Below are 19,192 nucleotides of genomic sequence, written 5' to 3' on the forward strand. Positions count from 1 at the left end.
ATCCTCCTATACGTGCAAACATACGATATTTGTCCTTCTCTGCCTGACTTATTTCGCTCAGCATAACACCCTCAAGGTCCATCCATGTTGCTACACATGGCCAGATTTCATCCATCAACAGATGAATGGATCAAGAAGATGTGGTTTATCTATACGATGGAATACTACATGGCATTATTTTTTTATACTTAATGAAAAAATGAACTAGTGAAAGATAATTCTTTTTAGTTACTCTGAATAAGTTATTTTTTCAATTTGAGTTAGATTTTCTGTTGCAAAAATTATATTGGTCTAATATTTGTTTCCGTTTAGAGGACATCCATGTTCAATTCTTTCCTGGGATTGTTCCTAATGACTGATTTATATTCATAAATATTTGTAGGCTAGCTAATGGTAAAGGTATTTCTATTTGGTATTAAGATAGTATTTCAGGGGTGCCTAAGTGGCTCAGTCGGTTAAGCATCCGACTCTGATCTCAGCTCAGTTGTTGACCTCAAGGTCACGAGTTCAAGCCCTGTGTTGGGCTCTGCACTGGGCATGAAGCCTACTTAAAAAAAAAAAAAAAAAAGTAATATTTCAAACACACAGCTAAGGTGTACAATTAATTATATTCATGCTCTTTGGATTTCTTTGCTCTACACTCCCAGCACTGAGCCTGACACGGGTCTGACATGGGGCTCAACCCAGAAACCTGTGAGATGGTGACCTGATTCAAAATCAAGAGTCTGATGCTTAACTGACTGAGCCACCCAGGTGCCCCCAAAGAGAAGATTTTTTAAAAGATAATTCCTAACACGTACTTTATCCCTAATACTAATAAGACTTGTTAAAACATACATTACTCCTGACTTTCATCCTTTAAATTTTTATTTCTTTTTTTACTTTTGTGAACTTGACAGTTTTGAAGATTTTATGCTAATTATTTTGTAAGCAGTCCTTATATTTGGATATGTTTGAAGTTTCTTCACAAATCTGAAGTTTCAGATTATGTATGTTTGATGGGAATATCCCAGAAGAGATGCTGTGTTTTCAGCACATCCTAATTGGGTGGTATACAATTTCAATTTTTGTCTTTATTGATAATGTTCATGACCAGTTGACTAAGACTGTGTCTGGTAGTTTTCTCCATTGCAAAGTTACTTTTCTTTTGGAATTAATTAGTATTTCATAGGGAGATATTTTGAGATTATGTAAATGTCCTGTTCCTTATTAAACTTAAAGTATATTATTTATCTTATCCCTGTGGACTCAGGTTTCCTATTCAGTGGTTTTAATCCATTACTATCATTATTTATTTTGATATTTACATTGTTTCTGATGTGGCCAGTGGGACCCCTCTCAAGCTGAGTCTGTCTCTTTGTGACAAGTCCCTATCAGTATTTAAACATTTCCATTCTTTCTGGCAAAGCAGATCTTTCGGGATGTTTAATGTACTTTCCCTTCCCTACACACTGGAGTCAGTTACTTCTGTAAATAGTTTGGTTCCTTTTAGAGGAGAGTGGTATCTAGAAGTCAGTGGTGCTTTAGGTATGCTTATTGCTATTGGAGTGTCATTTTTCCCAGGATTTCAGTGGGCAGAGCGTAGGGTCTGTATGTTTGTATGTACATATATTTACAGCTATATTCATTTTTTAAATCTATCTCTATATATTGAAAACCAATTCTATTCTACCAACACAGGGTTTATTCTAATTTTCTCCCTTTCTTTATTTGTATTTCTCTTCTCAGACAGTGAGAAACTTGGGGGTCTCCTATCTTTTACTTATTTAATCACCTGTATGCACTCAGTCTTCTATCTCAGTGACCATTTCCCCCCTCTATGGATGCCCTTATTTCATGTAAGTTCTGACATACCATGTTGGGCTACTCCCATATGTGGATGTCTTCTGCACTTTGACACCCACATTGCCCCATGTGAATGTCCTTCTCACCCACCTGTGGTTCTGATACAGTGTCAGCCTGGCTCTCTGCATGGACATCTTCCTCATCCAGCTTAGGCTCTGATTGGGTTTTGACAGCCCACTCTGGGTCAGATGCAGTAGATCAGAATTCAGGGTTCTTGGGGTACCTGGCTGGCTCAGTTAGAAGAGCATGTGCACTTGATCTTGGGGTCATGAACTCAAGCCACATATTGGCTATAGAGATTAAAAAAAAAAAACTTAAAAAAAAGAATTCAGGGGCCTTTATGGTCTTCATAGTTCTGTTCTAGAGTTTTAATATTTGGCTGCATCTAATGATGGAATATTATACTAGGGCACATTGCCCATGTATATAATGCTTTTGGTTCTTAGATTTAAAAAAACAACAACCCCACCTTGTTATTGAAAGTATAACATATATATTGAAAAGTATAAAGATCATAAGGGTATATTTTTGAACTATCAAAAAATGAACATGTCCATAAAATCACTCAAGAAATAAAATATTAGCAGTTTCTTAGGAGTCCTACTTATAACCTTTCCCAGTCACCCCTTAGTAAATATTTTTAATCTAACCAATAGAAGTAAACTGCATTCTTTAAAATTATATGTCTCAGTGCACATGGTTGGCTCAGTCATAAGAGCAGTGACTCTTGATCTCAGGGTTGTAAGTTCGAGCCCCATGTTGGGTGTAGAGATTACTTAAAAATAAAATCTTAAAGGGGCACCTGGGTGGCTCAGTCAGTTCAGCGTCCAACTTTGGCTCAGGTCATGATCTCATGGTTCATGGGTTCGAGCCCCATGTCGGGCCCCGTGCTGGCAGCTAGCTCAGACACTAGAGCCTGTTTCGGATTCTGTGTCTCCCTCTCTGACCCTCTTCTGTTCATGCTGTCTCTCTGTCTCTCTCTCAGAAATAAATAAAACAAAAAAAATAAATAAAAGTAAAATCTTAAAAATTATATGTCCCAATTAATGGCATGGTGAATAGAATGGAGCTTTAATAAGTACACAGAATTGAATATTTTTAACAACTCTATTTAAAAAGTTAATTATAGCTATAATACATCTATTCAAAGTTTCGAGAAAGTTTGGAGCAGTCAGTCACTAGGGGGCAGCCTGTACTGCTTCCACTTCAGAAACAAGTTGCATTCTTTTGTTAGTAACTAGAATTATTTTGCATGAAAGGAAACAAATGTTAATTCAAAGAAAAAATATTTCACTATTCATATATAGGAATAAAACGGACACAATTATTTTGTTTTCCTGTAATTCAGTTGCAAAGACAGAGTCCTTGGTTAAATCACTCTAAACATGGAGGAAGCCTTGCTTTGCTTTTTAGTCCTAGGAGAACATCTGAATTTGAATGGGTTTGGAAGGTTTTTTGAGTCTAAACAAGCTTCAGATAACTTGCCCTTGCTTTCCTCTAATTTTCTTTTTCTCCTACAAATTTCCCTGAAGCACTGTACTAGATTCAAGATGACTGGAGAAAAGCAAGCAACAACTCAGAATCCAACAGTTGAGGCATTTCCATCCACTAGTTTCATTTGGCGTTGCTTAGTGGCAATTCCTTTTGGTAGCACCTGTGAAAAATATCAGGAAGTGTGAAAGAGAAAAGTTGGTCTTACTTGATTTCAGTTTTTTACTGCTCTTTTCCTCATTCCCTTCTAGTTTTGTGTAAGTCTTTTCTAATTAGATTGATAAACCTTCTAGTTCTTGCAAATCCCTAGAATAGATGAACTCCTATCCATATACTCTTGATCTTATTTATATTATTTCTAATAACATGAAAAGATTCTTTATGTCCTCCTCCCTGCCTACCCACTCCCAACCCCAATCCTGACATATATGTATAGTATGGTTTGGCGTCTTTATTTCCCAGAACGTTTTACTATAATCTAATGTTATTTCTTCTTTTCTATAGATAGAGACATAGGGATCTACCAGTATTATGACAAGAAAGACCCACCAGGTAAAGTATCTATTCTACTCAACTAATTTTTATAAATGAAATATTCGAAATGGTAAAAAACTGACCATTAAAAACCCATTTTTTGAGCTTTAGATAAATTCTAAATTAAAAAAAAAGTCATTTCAGTTCTTTAGAAAAATGCTGAGGTTGATATCTGTTCTATATAAAATAAAGCAATATTGAGAAAATGCTGTAGAAGAACATGAAAATGTTCATTTTATTGCCGATCTGACTGATAACTGGACAGTCTATTCACGTTTATTTATCAGTGTCCCAGTAGAGGGCATTGTTAATGCGTGGGTCCCACTGGTGCTGGCCTCCTGGATCCTCACCTGATATCTGAAATAGGCATTTCTGAGTGAATGATCAATTTTCCTTATCTGATTAATCCTGTTAATCCCAGAAGTTTCATGATGGGCCAAAAGGTCTTTCTAGCTAGTTACTTCCTGTTTGGGTCTCTGTTGAAGTGGGGCTGGTGTGGGTATCCCATGTGCTCAGCTTGGTGGTTAATAGGCTAGCTTCATGGTTCTGATGACAGACTGAAGCAGCTTCTGTTCTCGACTCCGTTGCAGTTCTCTTCCCTATCTGATGAGATTGTGAGCTCAGGATATTGGCCCACCTGTTGTGCTATGTAAGCCTTTGCACTACAAGTTTAGGAAATACCTCTGTGAAATGAAAACATCCACATTATGGCATTTTCTTCAACTGCCTTTTAAAAAATGTATACATACTCATTAATCTCAACAGTGTACATGGTATATACATTATATATATGCATTTAAAAGTACAAAGTATTAAAATAATTTCCACTTTTATTTTCTTTTTTCCTTCTCTCTTCTGCCAAAGTATCAGTGACAGAGCATGGTAACTTAGAAGAAAAGCAGAAGCTGGCAGAATGTAAGCTGACTTTATATCTTTTGGAATTATTATAAAACTGGAATTTTAATATCCCTGAAGATTCAGTCTTAGAAAATATTTTAAGCTTTCTGTACAAGTAGGTAATGTTATTCCTTCCAAATTTCTTATGATTATAAATTCCCATTGTTTAGGTGTATAAACATGATGAGAGTTATGTTTCTTAGACATTTCTAATTCAGACCATTGAAATCTCTGTCCAGTTTTGATAAGATCTATGCTTGTGTAAACATAAAGTTTCTTAATGAACCATATTTATATCATTTAATATATTTAAAATAAGTATATCATATTTAAATTCTGATAACATTTTCTTATACATACCATGCCTAAATGATTATGTTTTACGCATTTTAAGAAAATAAAATTTGTTAAAAAGAAAAGAAAGAAACTTTTCTTAGTTGATTAGTATTAGCACTTTATTCTTTCTAGTCTTATCTGTTCTCAGGTATTATAAATATGTTATATATGTAATTTGGCTACAATAAAATATGGTTTTGATGATTGAAATGAAATATAATTTAAGTTTTATATGGAATACAGGTAGAGCTAAAAATCCTACTTGTTCCCATGTTTTAATGGTCAAGCTGACATTTAATTTTTTTTTTAATTATTTTTTTATTTTTTTATTTATTTCTAGGAGAGAGAGAGAGACAGCGTGAGCAGGGGAGGGTCAGAGAGAGAGGGAGTGACAGACTCTGAAACAGGCTCCAGGCTCCGAGCTGGCAGTCAGCACAGAGCCCGACGCGGGGCTCGAACCCACGAACCGCGAGATCGTGACCTGAGCGAAAGTCGGACGCTTAACCGACTAAGCCACCCAGGCGCCCCTGACATTTAATTTTTTTAAATGCTATATTAGTAGCTGCAACATCAATTTAAAACCTTGTACATATGCTCTATACATCATACATTATGTTTTTGAATGAAATTAAATTTCCTGAAATAAGATACATAGTAATTCTGTAAAATTTAAATGACTATGTATACTATATACACTATATATTATATGAGTATGCATATAGAACATATGCATATATGTATAACTCGTACTTAGAATTATTATTTAGGAGAATTCAAAGACGAATTTATTGGGGCGCCTGGGTGGCTTAGTCCGTTAAGCGTCCGACTTTCGCTTAGGGCATGATCTCGCAGTTCATGGGTTCAAGCCCCGCGTCGGGCTCTGTGCTGACTGCCAGCTCAGAGCCTGGAGCCTGTTTCAGTCTGTGACTCCCTTTCTCTCTGATCCTCCCCTGCTCACGCTGTCTCTCTCTCTCTCTCTCTCTCCTAGAAATAAATAAAACATTAAAAAAAAACAAAGATGAATATATTTTCCTCATAAAACATATCATTATAAGGAATTTAACATGTTCTTTTAAATAAACTATTTTTTTAGTTTGTCTTAGGCTAACATTGAGTTTCTACTAAAAAATATTTTTATCTTTTAAAAGCATTTAAAGCAAAAAAAGAGCTTATCATTACTGAATTGTGGTATAGATTTTAAAGAGGATCATTTTAAATAAAAAAGTGTTAATAGGTGATGTTTACTTTAAAATTTATATTTTGTGCATCATGATCTGTATCATCTTTCTTTCCTTAGTATATTCATTCATTCATAAGAATTTTTAGGTTTGAGAAGGCTACTTGAAATTTCTTTCAGATTGAACTTTAATTATTCATGTGAAAAGTTACTTCTCTAGTAAAGCGTTGGTCATTTACAATTAGGTACTAGATTCACAGGATGAGGAAACTTTCCCAGGGATTCTATGAGCCGTGTTGGTTGTCATCATAAAATTATGATCACCGAGATTGTTTTGTGGTAAAAATCCTGTTCCTATGACAAAGCCTTTCAAAAGGCTGTTATTTGATGATGGAAATGAAGCCCACTTCCTCTCAATTAAGGAGGTGTTTTAATTTAATCCTCCCAAGGAACACTGCTAAGCAGTGTTTCCTTTTTAAATCATGTTTAACTAACGTAGTACATGTTTCATTTGCCAGCACGAGATTATCCGTGGACACTCAAAAATAGACGCCCAGAAAAACTTCGAGACTCACTCAAGGAGTTGGAGGTATCCTTCCAAAAGTTTCAAAAATGGCAACAAACAAATCTGTTTTAAAACATCTTTCAACAGCTTTAATTTTCATAAAGGATCAACTCTCCTAGTGATGATAGCTTTGCTTTTGTCTAGTGAGGAGTTCCAAAACAGTTCCATCTTTGTGTGGCATGCTTATCTTTGTTTTGTTTTGGTTGTGTTTTTTTTGTTTTTGTTTTGTTTTGGTTTGGTTTTTTTTGCTTGCAAATCAGAAACACTAACTGATAACAGCAGTGTGTACAGCCAACTACACTCTCTCTTTCTGTTTCCTTCAGGAGCTGATGCAAAATAGTCACTGTGTGCTGAGCAAATGGAAGAACAAATATGTCTGTCAGGTAAAATGGTTTAACATGATTTTGCAGTGTTTAACCAGTGGAGCTGAAAACTATGCAGTAATTGGTATTCTTGTGTTATGATAGGTAATAGACAAAAAGTTTTTAAAAGCAGATATTTCATAGTTTGAATTCTAGTCATTCTAGAACTAACATTAGATTGACACAGGCCACCAGGCTGCCTCATTAATCAGTATAGTTGTACTGACACTATAAATGCTAATAAAAATCTTTTCAGATAGTATTTTTTGTTTGGATTTGTCTGAATGTTCTGTTAGATGTTTACTGGCCTGGATTTAATCATATTTTTGAATGAAGATGAAACCATAGGGCAGAGGTTTTGGCATATCACTCTAGCCAACATTTTAAAGTACAATGCTAACGGAATCAACAAGTGGACTAGAGTTAGACCTAACATAACAAGACATTTGCTCTTATTTTTTGAACACTTTAAGTTGTGCTGTGTAATATCATAGCTACCAGTCAGTCACCTATGGCTGTTTAAAAATAAATTTAAACTAATTAGAATTAAATTAGAGTTCCATACCCATATTTTAAGTGCTCAGTAGCCACATGTTATCATATGGACAATATAGATACAGAACATTTCCATTACAGAAAGTTCTGTTAGCACAGTTGGGGCCTAGACAATAGGAGCTACATCTTGAATGGGTCTAGATTCAGGACATAATAATTAGTGGTGATTGATCACAAAATAATGGACAAATTCCTCAGCTTTGTTTATAGACTTAAGATACACTGGTTGCATGGAAAAATCGGACTTGTTTACGATTAAAAGAATCATTAGTCATATTCTAATCATACAGGTAATTGAAATTACATGAGTTTTACTAATAATTATAACTTTGATGGAATTGAATATCCTATATGAATTTAAATTCTGACTTGTTTATAATGTGATTTATTTTAGGTCTGACTACTCTTGTTTGAGGTTTGGGCCCATGACTGTATCTATAGATCTAAAACATTGAATTTGTAGTTATTACAAATATATCTTAACTGAATATTTGAATATGGGCTATCATTTCAGTGGAGTCTAGTTTTTCCTCATTTTTTGTTTAAACTAGTCTACTTTTACTGATGAAAGTAACTGGTTACCTCTTCAAATGGCATGAATTATTATTTTCCAGAGCATGTTTGCTAGGCTGAATTAATATTATTAGAAGCATAATACTTTCTAAATTTGACTCATAATTTGTTTTCACTAGACTTTTAATCAAACTTTAAAACTTGAATGCAAAAAAACTTGAATGAGTTTTTATCAAAACTCATAATTTGTTTTTACTAGACTTTTAATCAAACTTTAAAACTTGAATGCAAAATATGCTCTAGAGAGTTTTAAACTTAGTACAACTCAAATTGTACTTCTTGATGCCATTACTCACCTTAAAAGCAGGCTCAGATTTATTTGACTGGAGGGCAAGCCTACTACCTATAGTAGTAAGAGGTGTGTCTGATGATCTCCACCCTTACCGTCACACGGGTTAAGTTGGAACATGTCAGGCATCTTAAAATATGCAGTGAAGCATCCCAATAGGACAATCCTTTTTAAATAGACATTATTGCATTTTATTTTTTAAGCAAGTTTGTATGTATTTGTATATAGGTGGAATCAGGAAAAGGATGTCCCTCACTATTAAATTAATTCAATGCAGAAAAGGAGTTTTCATGATAGAATATACATAAACTTCTGTAATTTACATCAAACTGACAATAGTGGTTTCTTAGTCTGTTGTACCAATGAGTTGCTTTTAATATTTCCAATGGAGTTTATCCTTCTTTCTGTTTTGTCATATTTTGTGCTTTGTTTGATTGTTAAGTTAAAATAGTCCTTTTACGACCAGCACATTCTTGATATGATGATATATTTTAATAAGATTACTTGACTTCCACCCTCCCCACTTGACCTCCACCCTGTGCACTAGTCCAGGTTAGTCCCCACATCTTTAGGGCCTTTGAGAGACCTCCTAACATTATCTGTCCTTTTCCTAGGTTTCTAAATAAGACTATGAGCTAAGTCTTCTAAAAATATGTGTGCATGTATGTTATCCTAAAGATCTCTTATATTACAGTAAGTTAAAAATTTTGTGCTCAAGCTAAATTTTTAAAAGGATCCCCTTATCCTTTTGTTAGTTGCAAAGTAAGTGCTCCCCAAACTACTGGAGGGTCCTCCTTTTTGTGTGTTATCCAGCATGGTGGCTACAAAGATAACATGTGCTTAAATTTCTGTAAGTGGTTTCCCCCTATATTTAACCCTAAGACCGTAACAGTTGACTACAACATACTCTTTTTTAAAAAATATTTAAATGTTTTTATTTATTTTTGAGAGAGGGAAAGATACAGAGTGCAGGCAGAGGAGAGGCTAGAGAGAGGGAGACACAGAATCTGAAGCAGGCTCCAGGCTCTGAGCTGTCAGCACAGAGCCTGACATGGGGCTCAAATTCACAAACTATTAGATCATGACCTGAGCCGAAGTCAGACGCTTAACCGACTGAGTCACCCAGGCTCCCTGACCATGACATGTTCTTAAACAAGGGATGAAAAAAAGTCCCTCAGTACCTTGGTGCTAAAATAGTTGAACTCTCAGTCTCTGATGGAGACTGACGCCTCAACTGATACAAATTTTTTACCCCCCAAAATGGCAAATTTAAGACTTATAGAATTTAGCTTGGTTGTCTTCTTTTTAAGGGATCCTATTTCTTCAGAAGGCCCAATTGTTTGGAAATTAGCAAGGCAACTACAACAACATAAAGTATTTCAGAGGATACAGTTTGAGCTTGGATTTTCCCCTCTTATCAAATATTGAGATTCTTTGTTGTCATAATAACCAACACTTAGTTCATATTGTTGATCCAATGATCTGTAAACTGTACCATTTAAAAATAAATCTCTCCACTGTCAAAGTCAATCAAGACTTACCTATACATGTCTGTAGGAAAGCTGTTTTTTTAAAGCTGGTTTTTCAAACTAAGCCTGTTCCTAGCTTGAAATGCATTTAAAAATATGAGATGTAGTTTATAGTTTTAGTTTTATTAGCTATCAAAGTATTTCTTTTTTTGATCTCCTAAAATCATTTTATTATAAGAAAGTGTTTAATAATTTCTAGCTTTGAATTTTGTTTCTTTAAAAAATTTTTTTTTAATATGTATTTTTGAGAGAGAGAGACAGAGACAGAGACAGAGGATGAGCAGGAAAAGGCAGAGAGAGAGGGAGACACAGAATCTGAAGCAGGCCCTAGGCTCTGAGCTGTCAGCACGGAGCCCGATGTGGGACTCAAACTTACGAACTGTGAGATCATGACCTGAGCTGAAGTCAGACGTTTATCTGACTGAGCCACCCAAGTGCCTCTCCAGCTTTGAATTTCTTAAACTATTTACAAACTATTCAGTTTACAAATATTTTACAAAGAGAATGATAGTTTCAGCATTGAGTGACTATTAAATTGTATATCATTATGGTGGGATGTTTGAATTCTTTAAATTATTGTGCTTCAAGTCATAATCATTTTGCAAGTTATTGCATAATTATTTAAAAGCAGTGTTATTAAGATAGATGTAAACCCACGTATGTTGATTTTAGATTAAATTATTGGAATCATATGTGTACAGTCAACTACAAAAATGTACAATATAGTTAGCTCTACCTTGATTTCTTTCTCTAACAGTTCTGCATTTCCAGTACAATTAAAAAATACTTTTTTATGTCTTTATTTTATTTTGAGAGACTGAGATAGGGGAGGGGCAGAGAGAGAGGGAGATGCAGAATCTGAAGCAGGCTCCAGGCTCTGAGCTGTCAGCACAGAGCCTGATGTGGGGCTTGGACCCACAGACTGTGAGATCATGACCTGAGCCAAAGTCAGACACTTAACCACCCAGGCGCACCCCAGTACAATTTTAAAATGCCAAGAAAAGATCATCTTTTTAAATTCTTGTAATGAATTACTTGCTGTGCTATGTAAAAATATAAATTATTTTCTAAGCCTATCACAGATAAATTCTGAGTTTATGGAACTCATTTTATCTTAATTTCCTCAGTTATAGAATTGATAGCATTGTTACCTGATCTTTCTTTTCATCTGATTGTATGAAAATCAGTTGGTTTTCTTTTGGTTTTCACATAAGATAACAATTGCCATACCATGAGGACTTTAAATTACATCTATTAGAAACAACATATTACTTATATAAAACTTATCACCGTATTTATTGACTGTCATCATTATGGATTGCACTAAGGAAGTGTAAGATGTGGGCTGAGTCTCCAGTATAACCTAGTCAAGGAATATGGACACATGAAATCACTAAGACACTAATGAGTGCTCAGTTGTACAATACCAAGTAAAAAAAATAGTAATGTTTAGAGAAAAGTAAAGTTTAGTAAAAAGTAAGAGTTTAGAGAGAAGGGATAGAGATTAGCCTGGCAGTGAAATGTAGGATAAAACAGGAAAACTAGAGGCAGACTGTATAAAGAACAAGTGAGATGGGATAATTATTTTCTGGAAGCACCAACCCCGGGGTTTCTGGACTTGAAGATGCTAAGCACAATACTCAGTAGAAGTGAAGTGACTAGACCAAGAATAAGGGGATTAAGTGAGAGTCTGTGTCTAGAATGATGAGATCTTCCCCAGCTCTTTCCCCTCTCTAGCAGCTAGGTGTATGTTTCTATGTAGCCTGTTTAAAGGGTCCTTCTCTGAAAAAAAAAATATTTTGCTTCCCACCAACCTCCCCTCTCTCCTCTGCTGGCCCAGAGCAAAGGATACAGATAACAAATTTGGTAGTTTTCTTTGAAAAGGTAGGTGTGTCTGCCAGTCTCCTTACAGTGGAGTTCTAAGTTAATAAACCTTCCAATGCATAACAAGCTCCCAATCAACTTCTTTTTTTTTTTTTTTTTTTACAAATAGTTTATTGTCAAATTAGTTTCCACATAACACCCAGTGCTCATCCCCACAAGTGTCCTCCTCCATGCCCGTCCCCCCTTCCCCCCACATCCATCAGTCCTCAGTTTTTGTCAGCATTCAAGAGTCTCTCATGGTTTGCCTCTCTCCCTTTCCCCCACCATTTCCCCCCTTCAACTTCTAAAGAGACTTACTTTTAAATATAACCAGAGCTAGAGTTTATGATACTTTTGAGGGAATTCTCCATCTATAAATCTGAGATATATGAGTCTGAGTCTAAAACAAACAAAAGGTAAAGAATCAGGGACAATGCAGTAAAAAGAACTAAATTCGGGGATTTAAAATTAATCCCCACAGATATGTAAGAGAAGCTGTTGCATCTTTGAAACAAGAATAGGAAGCTATTTTGAACGGGATATTGGGAAAAGGGGAATGAGCTCTTGAGAATTAAAAAGATGACAGCAGGGTCACCTGGGTGCCCCTGTCGGTTGAGTGTCCGACTCTTCATTTGACCTCAAATCATGATCTCACGATTTGTGAGATCATGCATCAGGCAGTGTAGAGCTTGTTTGGGATTCTTTTTCTTCCTCTTTCCCTCTCTCTCTGCCCCTCCCCTGCTTGCATGTACTCTCTCTCAAAACAAACATTAATTAAACAAAATATGACAGCATAAATAGAAAAAAATAATAGAAGCATTGAAAGATTAAGTTGAAATATCCATATACTGCAGACCAAATGACAAAAGGACATTTTAGTGAATTATAGGTAATTGAAGATAAGGAAATTAGAGTATTAGGCCAGAAGGTTTAATATGTAAATAATTAACAGGAAACAGAAGGGAAGAAACAAAAAATAATAGAAGAAAAATTCCAAGAGCTGGAAGGTGCTTATTTCCAGTGTGAAAGAACCTAATGACTGAAGAAAGATCAATACAGAGGCTTATTTTTTGAATTTTAGAAAACCAAAGATGAAGAGAAGATCCAAAAAGCTTTCAAAGAAGAAAAGAAAATAAGATACATACAAAGAAATGGGAATCAGACTTCCCAACAGCAACACAAAGACAAGACAGTGGAATGATGCTTTCAAAATTCTGAAGGGAAGAGATTTTTAGCCTAGAGTTCTCTATGTAGAATTCTAAATTGTCATTCAAGCAGGGACATTTTCAGACTTGTTAGCTCTTAAAAAAATTTACCTACCAGGCACTTTTCTCAGAAAGTTATTAGAAGATGTGCTACTCTAAAGCAACAGAAGAAACCGTGAACAAGATTTCTTAGGAAACAGAAGATCTTACATAAGAAAGAAGTGAAGAGAGGGATTCCTGGGTGGCTCAGTCAGTTAAGTGTCTGACTCTTCATTTCAGCTCAGGTCATGATCTCATGGGTTCGTGGGTTAGAGCCCCACATTGGGCTCTGTGCTGACAGTGCAGGGCCTGCTTGGGATTCTCTCTCTCTCCCACTTCTCTCTGCCCCTACCTCACTTGCATTCTCTATCAAAATAAATAAATAAACTTAAAAAAAAAAGAAGTGAAGAGAAATCTTTAGGATGATAATTGTATCTTAGTCCTAGAGAGCAACTATTCCAAATAGGGGCAGGGGACAGAAGGTTCTTCTAGGAATCTTGGAAGGAGGGAAGAAAAGGAACTAATAAATCTAGTATCTGATCTGATATAGAATTAAAAAAGTAGATAAGAGATAAAAGGTGTAAGAGAATTAAATCTTGATTTATGATAATAGGCAATCAATAAGTAGTGACTAAATAAAGCACATATGAAGACATTGCTAATTGCTTGCCTAATATCTGTTTTTCTTTATGAACAGACACTGATGTTCCCAGTGGCAATGTGACAAGTTTAAAGTACTCAGTTACCCTTTTCCCCATGAAGCTGGAGGTGGCCCTATGAAGTAGCTCTGGCTAAAGTAAGCAGAGGTCACCGATAGGACCTCAAGAAAGCTTATTAAAGGGACCAGACTCAACTGTGATGTGCCGTTTCAGCTTCTCTTTGATTTCTTCTAGTCTGGATCTGAGATATGCCTGAGGGGCAGGGGCCTGCTTTTGACCATTTTTGACCTTTTTTTTTTTTTTTTTAACTCAAGGCATATATATACATAGATGCATATGTATAAATTTCGTGTCTGCCCGTATGCCCTATAGTATTCTCAGTGCCAGGGATACCTGTGAATAAAACAGACAAAAATGACCAATTTTTCTGTTCTCTTGTGGTTTACATTTCCAGTAGGGAATGTAAAATATTAATAAGTAATAAGTAATGATAATAAGTAATAGTAAGTAATGATAATAAGTAAATGAAAATATTGATAAGTAAAACATAGAGTATATAAGAAAGTGAAAACTGCTAGAGAAAATAAAGCAAGAAAGATAGGCGATATGTGTGGGGGATGGTAGTGTGTGAGGGGCCTGATATTTGGTAACCAGGAAAGGCCTTACTGAAATATCATGTGATTAAGACATACAGGAGCAAGCAGTGGAAGATAGCTGGAGAAGAGAGTTCCAGGTTGAGGGGAGGGCAGGTACTAAGGCCCTGAGATGAGAGTATACCTGGCATGTTTGAAGAACAGCAAAGAGTCAATGTGACTAGAGTGGAATGAGCAAGGAGAAGAGTTGTAGGAATTGAGATCAGAGAAGCAATTAGATAGCTGTATTGAACCTTCGAGGCCTTTGCTAGGATTTGACTTTTACACTAAGTGAGATGGGAAACCCTTAAAGGGTTTTGTGTAGAAGAAGAACTGGATCTAACTCACTTTTCAGTGGGATCGCTCTGTATATAGGATGGGAACAAACTGAAGGGAGTGAAGATGGAATCAGGGAGATGAGTTAGAAGGCTCTTGTCATAGTCCAGGTAAATAATAGTAGCTTTGACTGGATAATAGTGGTTGTGTGGTGAGAAGTGGCCAGATTCTGGGAATATTTTGAGTTTAGAACCACCAGAATTTGGTAATGGATCAAATGTGGTAGAGAGAAGAAATTTTTAAGCAGCTAAAATGCAGTTGCCATTTACTGAGATGAGAGAGATTCCAAAGAGACATTTTTGAGGGAGATATCAGGAGCTCAGTGGACATCAACATTTGAGAGGCCATTAGATATTCAAGTGGGAAAGTCAAATAGTTGATTATAGTAGTCTGTAGTTTAGAGAAAAAATCTAGGTGGGAGAGGTAAGTTTGGGAGGCAGCCACCAGATGGTATTAAAGCCAAGAGATTGGTGAAGATCGCCAAGGGAGTGAGTTTACATAGAGAACTAGAGGAGGCTGAAGCACTGAGTTCTAGAGCCCTCCAGCATTTGGGGATTGAAGACAGAGAAAGGGAAAGATGGAACAACTCCTTGCTAAGAAGGAATAGCCGGAGCATACTGAAGGGGGCGTGGAATCCTGGAAACTAGGTTTTAAGAAGAAAGTGAAGTGTTACTATTATATAAGAAATAGTAACAAGATGCCTCAGATGGACCAGTGGATAGAGTAGCATGGGGGTCATCAGTGACTTGGATAAAGCAGTTTAAGTAGATGGTGTGGTTAGGACCCTGATTGGAATAAACTTAAGAGAAAACGGGAGGGAAGAAATTAGGAATTAACAATATAAGAAAGGGTTATGTTACAAAGGAAAATGGAGAAATGGAGCTTGAGGGAGAAGTGCAATCAAAAGAGGTTGTTATTGGGGCGCCTGAGTGGCTCAGTCTGTTAAGTGTCCAACTTTGGCTCAGGTCATGATCCCGCAGTTCCTGGTTTTGAGCCCCGCATTGGGTTCTGTGCTGGCAGCTCAGAGTCTGGAACCTGTTTCAGATTCTGTGTCTCCCTCTCTCTCTGCCCCTCCCCAGCTCATGATCTGTCTCTCTCTGTCTCAAAAATAAACTATAAAATTTTTAAACAAAAGAGGTTGTTATTTCTTTCTTAGATAGGAGAAATAACATCTATTTCTGTTGGTATGCTAATGGAAGTGATCCAGTAGAGAAGGGAAGAATTGATGCAAGGAAAGAGGAGGAGAATTGATTGTAGGAGTAATGTTGACAAAAAGCTACTTAATAAAGGGGGCAGGGTTGGAAAGTAGATGCCTGGTACCTGATGATATCATGGACCTGTCTTATCAGCCATGGACTGCCTAACTGCAGATTTCTGGTTCTTCGAGGAAAAACTAATCCATTCTGTTAAGTGATGGTTTTTCTTTTTTTTGGGCTTCTGTTATGTGCATCTGAATGTAATTCTAAGTGACAAAACATGTTTAGAAATGTGGGCATGGGACCAGAAGAAGCTACTATAAGAGTTAAAAATGGTCCCATTTGCAAGTGAGTTGAGAGGCTGTGGTGGGATTAGGCAGTAAACAGTTTTTGTTTTTTGTTTTTATTTTAGGGAGCACATGTGAACTGGGGAGACAGGCAGAGGGAGAGAGAGAGAGAATGAGAATGTTATGCAGGATTATGCTCTGTGCAGAGCTGATGCAGGGCTCTATCCCACAACCCTGGGATCATGACCTGAGCTGAAATCCAGTTGGGTGCTCAATTGACTGAGCCACCCAGGTGCCCCAGTAAACAGTTGTTTTAATTCCAGGTATGCTTCAACATTTTTACAATTTATACATGTATTTCTTTTATTTAAATCTTTTAAAAATATGCCCATAGTGGTTCTGAGAAGCAGATGTCAAGCTGTATTAAGGGGGCTCCTGGCTGGCTCAGTCAGTAGAACATGTGACTCTTGATCTCAGGGTTGTGAGTTTGAGCCCCATATTGGGCACAGAGATCACATAAAAAATAAATAAAGAATAAAGGAAGATGTACTAGGAATGCAAGAGATTTATGGGAGAGATGTGAAAAAGGAGGAAGGGAGAAAAGTAGGTGAGAAGAATCTGTTGACTAGGATGCTGATCTGAACCCTGTGAAAGTAGGAGTAAAAGAAGAATAGGTATAAAGGGTTTTAGGCTGCAGCATGGTCCTGAGAAAGTTTCAGTCAAGCTAAACGGGGAGTCTGTGAGCCAAAGTTACTCACTAGAGGAGTCTTCTGTAGAACTAGCACCCAGCCATGCTCAGACACTGGCTAGTAGCCACCTAGGCAAAGTGTAGCTTTTGTCATTCAACTGTGATTCCAGTTTGCAGCCTCCATTCCTCCTGAAGAAGCTCTGAGTCCTGTATATCCAAGGCCATCACACACACAAAGATTTATATTAAAAATAACCTGTCTGTATATATGCACATATAGAACATTGTACTTGAGTAATATTAATGTTCAGCTAGTCAGTTTATTATCATGCCTTCTTAATTGTTCTTAAGCAAAGAAAAATAATAATTCTTTTCCAGGAAAAACAGAAAGAAAACTTATATTGTATCTTTACTCCCTCAGTACAAAGTTTGATGACCTGCAGTAACTCACTGATACAGTAATTATTTACTGTAACCCAGTATAATATAATAACCCCTATAATATAGTAAGCCAGTTTAAATATTATCAACCCAGTTTTAGAATGTGGTTATGACAGAAAGAAAATTTTGACCTTTATAATAATGAATCTTTGTATTATCAATGAACATTTTTCCTGTTATTTTCATAAATAGTTCTTTCTTCTTTTTATTAATTGTTTTCTTTTTATTAATTGTTTTCATTTTAAACATTTCTTTAAAGAAACTTGTAATTTCCCTGCCTCCACCCTTGGCATTCATGTCTAACAGTGTTTTGGAAGCTTCAGGGTATTTTGCCCCAAAGGAAGCTAGTTCAGGACTATGAAATTTCCCTCATATATTCAGTTATAGTTAATAGTAAATATATGTAATGATAAATGGATTCAAAATCTGAATTATCTGTCTCTTGTTGATTTTCATACTTGACAAAATAGAAACAAATGCATGCCAAAAAATTTATTTACTTTTTAAAGGGAAAGTAAAGCTTTACTTCCATTGCTAGCAAATGAGAAGACATGTAATGTGTTATGTTTGAATACTTACATTGTGATTTTATATAAAAACTTAAAATATGTTTGAAATTTAGAACTTTAAATGCACAAGTTAGAATGTACTGGATAGAAAAGTATGTGTATAAACAAAGCATCTAAGGTTGGGCTTGAGAACCTAGCAACTGGACATTCATGATATTTGAGATGCATGATATTTAATGCAATATATGTGCCAGGGTAGCTGAGAGAGAAAATACATCAAGTGCCTTTTCCAAATTGTAATTTATACCCCTTATTTAAAAAATAAAGCTAAAGGAGCTCCTGGCTGGCTGAGTTGGTTAAGTGTCCAACTTCGGCTAAGGTCATGATCTCACGGTTCATGGGTTTGAGCCTTGTGTTGGGCTCTGTGCCAGCAGCTTGGAACCTGGAGCCTGCTTTGGATTCTGTGTCTCCCTCTCTCTCTGCTCCTCCCCTGCTTGTGCTCTGTCTGTCTGTCTGTCTCCCTCTCTCTCAAAATATGAATAAACATTAAAAAAAATTAAAGTTATAAAGTAAAACTTTTAGGTTAGCAGAAATACTACTTAAGGGACGATGAAATGAAAAGCAGTTACAGCTATGCCTCTTATAAAATAATGTTACATATAAAATATCCACAGTAACTCTTCACAGGGAAGTACCTATTTGGTGGTCACCTTGATTTATATAGAAGCTTAGGCTGAACTGTGACATTGCAGTTGCCACTGCATGCTAAGTAAACAGATGTCCTTATACCTATACTCATCCTTCTGCCATAATAGAGGAACAGTCCCTACTCATCTCGAAGGCTCAGCCTCTCTGCTTCTATGACTTTGATCTCGATCCATAGCTCTCAAACTACACTGAGGCATCCTGGGGACTGCAGTGAGTTCACAGGAGTCCTGCAGGATGTTTAAGAATTTCAAGAAAAACACAAGACTCTGTCAGACACTATACAAACAAGCAGCTCCAGGTAGTGCGGGGTCTCAACGTGAGATTGCACTACTTTCGTTTTGAGGATGTCCTTGCTATATGAAGCCAGCTTTTCAGGACTTGCTGTGATATAAAGCAAGTACCACACAATAGTTCACATAGAACAGGAGCGAGTGTGAGGGTGTCCAATCTGATTTCAGGATTTGAGAAGTTGTGTA

At 36.3% G+C, this 19,192-nt stretch overlaps 1 protein-coding gene across 4 annotated transcripts in view; it reads left to right on the forward strand.

The window, feature by feature from the left end:
* LOC120239070 (WD repeat containing planar cell polarity effector) overlaps positions 1-19,192 on the forward strand; it is a 415,126-nt gene that overhangs the window by 101,039 nt on the left and 294,895 nt on the right. For all 4 annotated transcript variants that reach the window (XM_039243175.1, XM_039243174.1, XM_039243176.1 and 1 more), the window contains 4 exons: positions 3,841-3,888; positions 4,735-4,785; positions 6,799-6,869; positions 7,169-7,228. In XM_039243175.1, coding sequence (XP_039099106.1) covers positions 3,841-3,888; positions 4,735-4,785; positions 6,799-6,869; positions 7,169-7,228 — 230 coding nt within the window. The remainder of the gene's footprint in view (positions 1-3,840; positions 3,889-4,734; positions 4,786-6,798; positions 6,870-7,168; positions 7,229-19,192) is intronic.

This window comes from Hyaena hyaena, unplaced genomic scaffold (genome assembly GCF_003009895.1).
Source record: "Hyaena hyaena isolate Hyena2069 unplaced genomic scaffold, ASM300989v1 scaffold_224, whole genome shotgun sequence".
Lineage (NCBI taxonomy): Eukaryota > Metazoa > Chordata > Mammalia > Carnivora > Hyaenidae > Hyaena > Hyaena hyaena.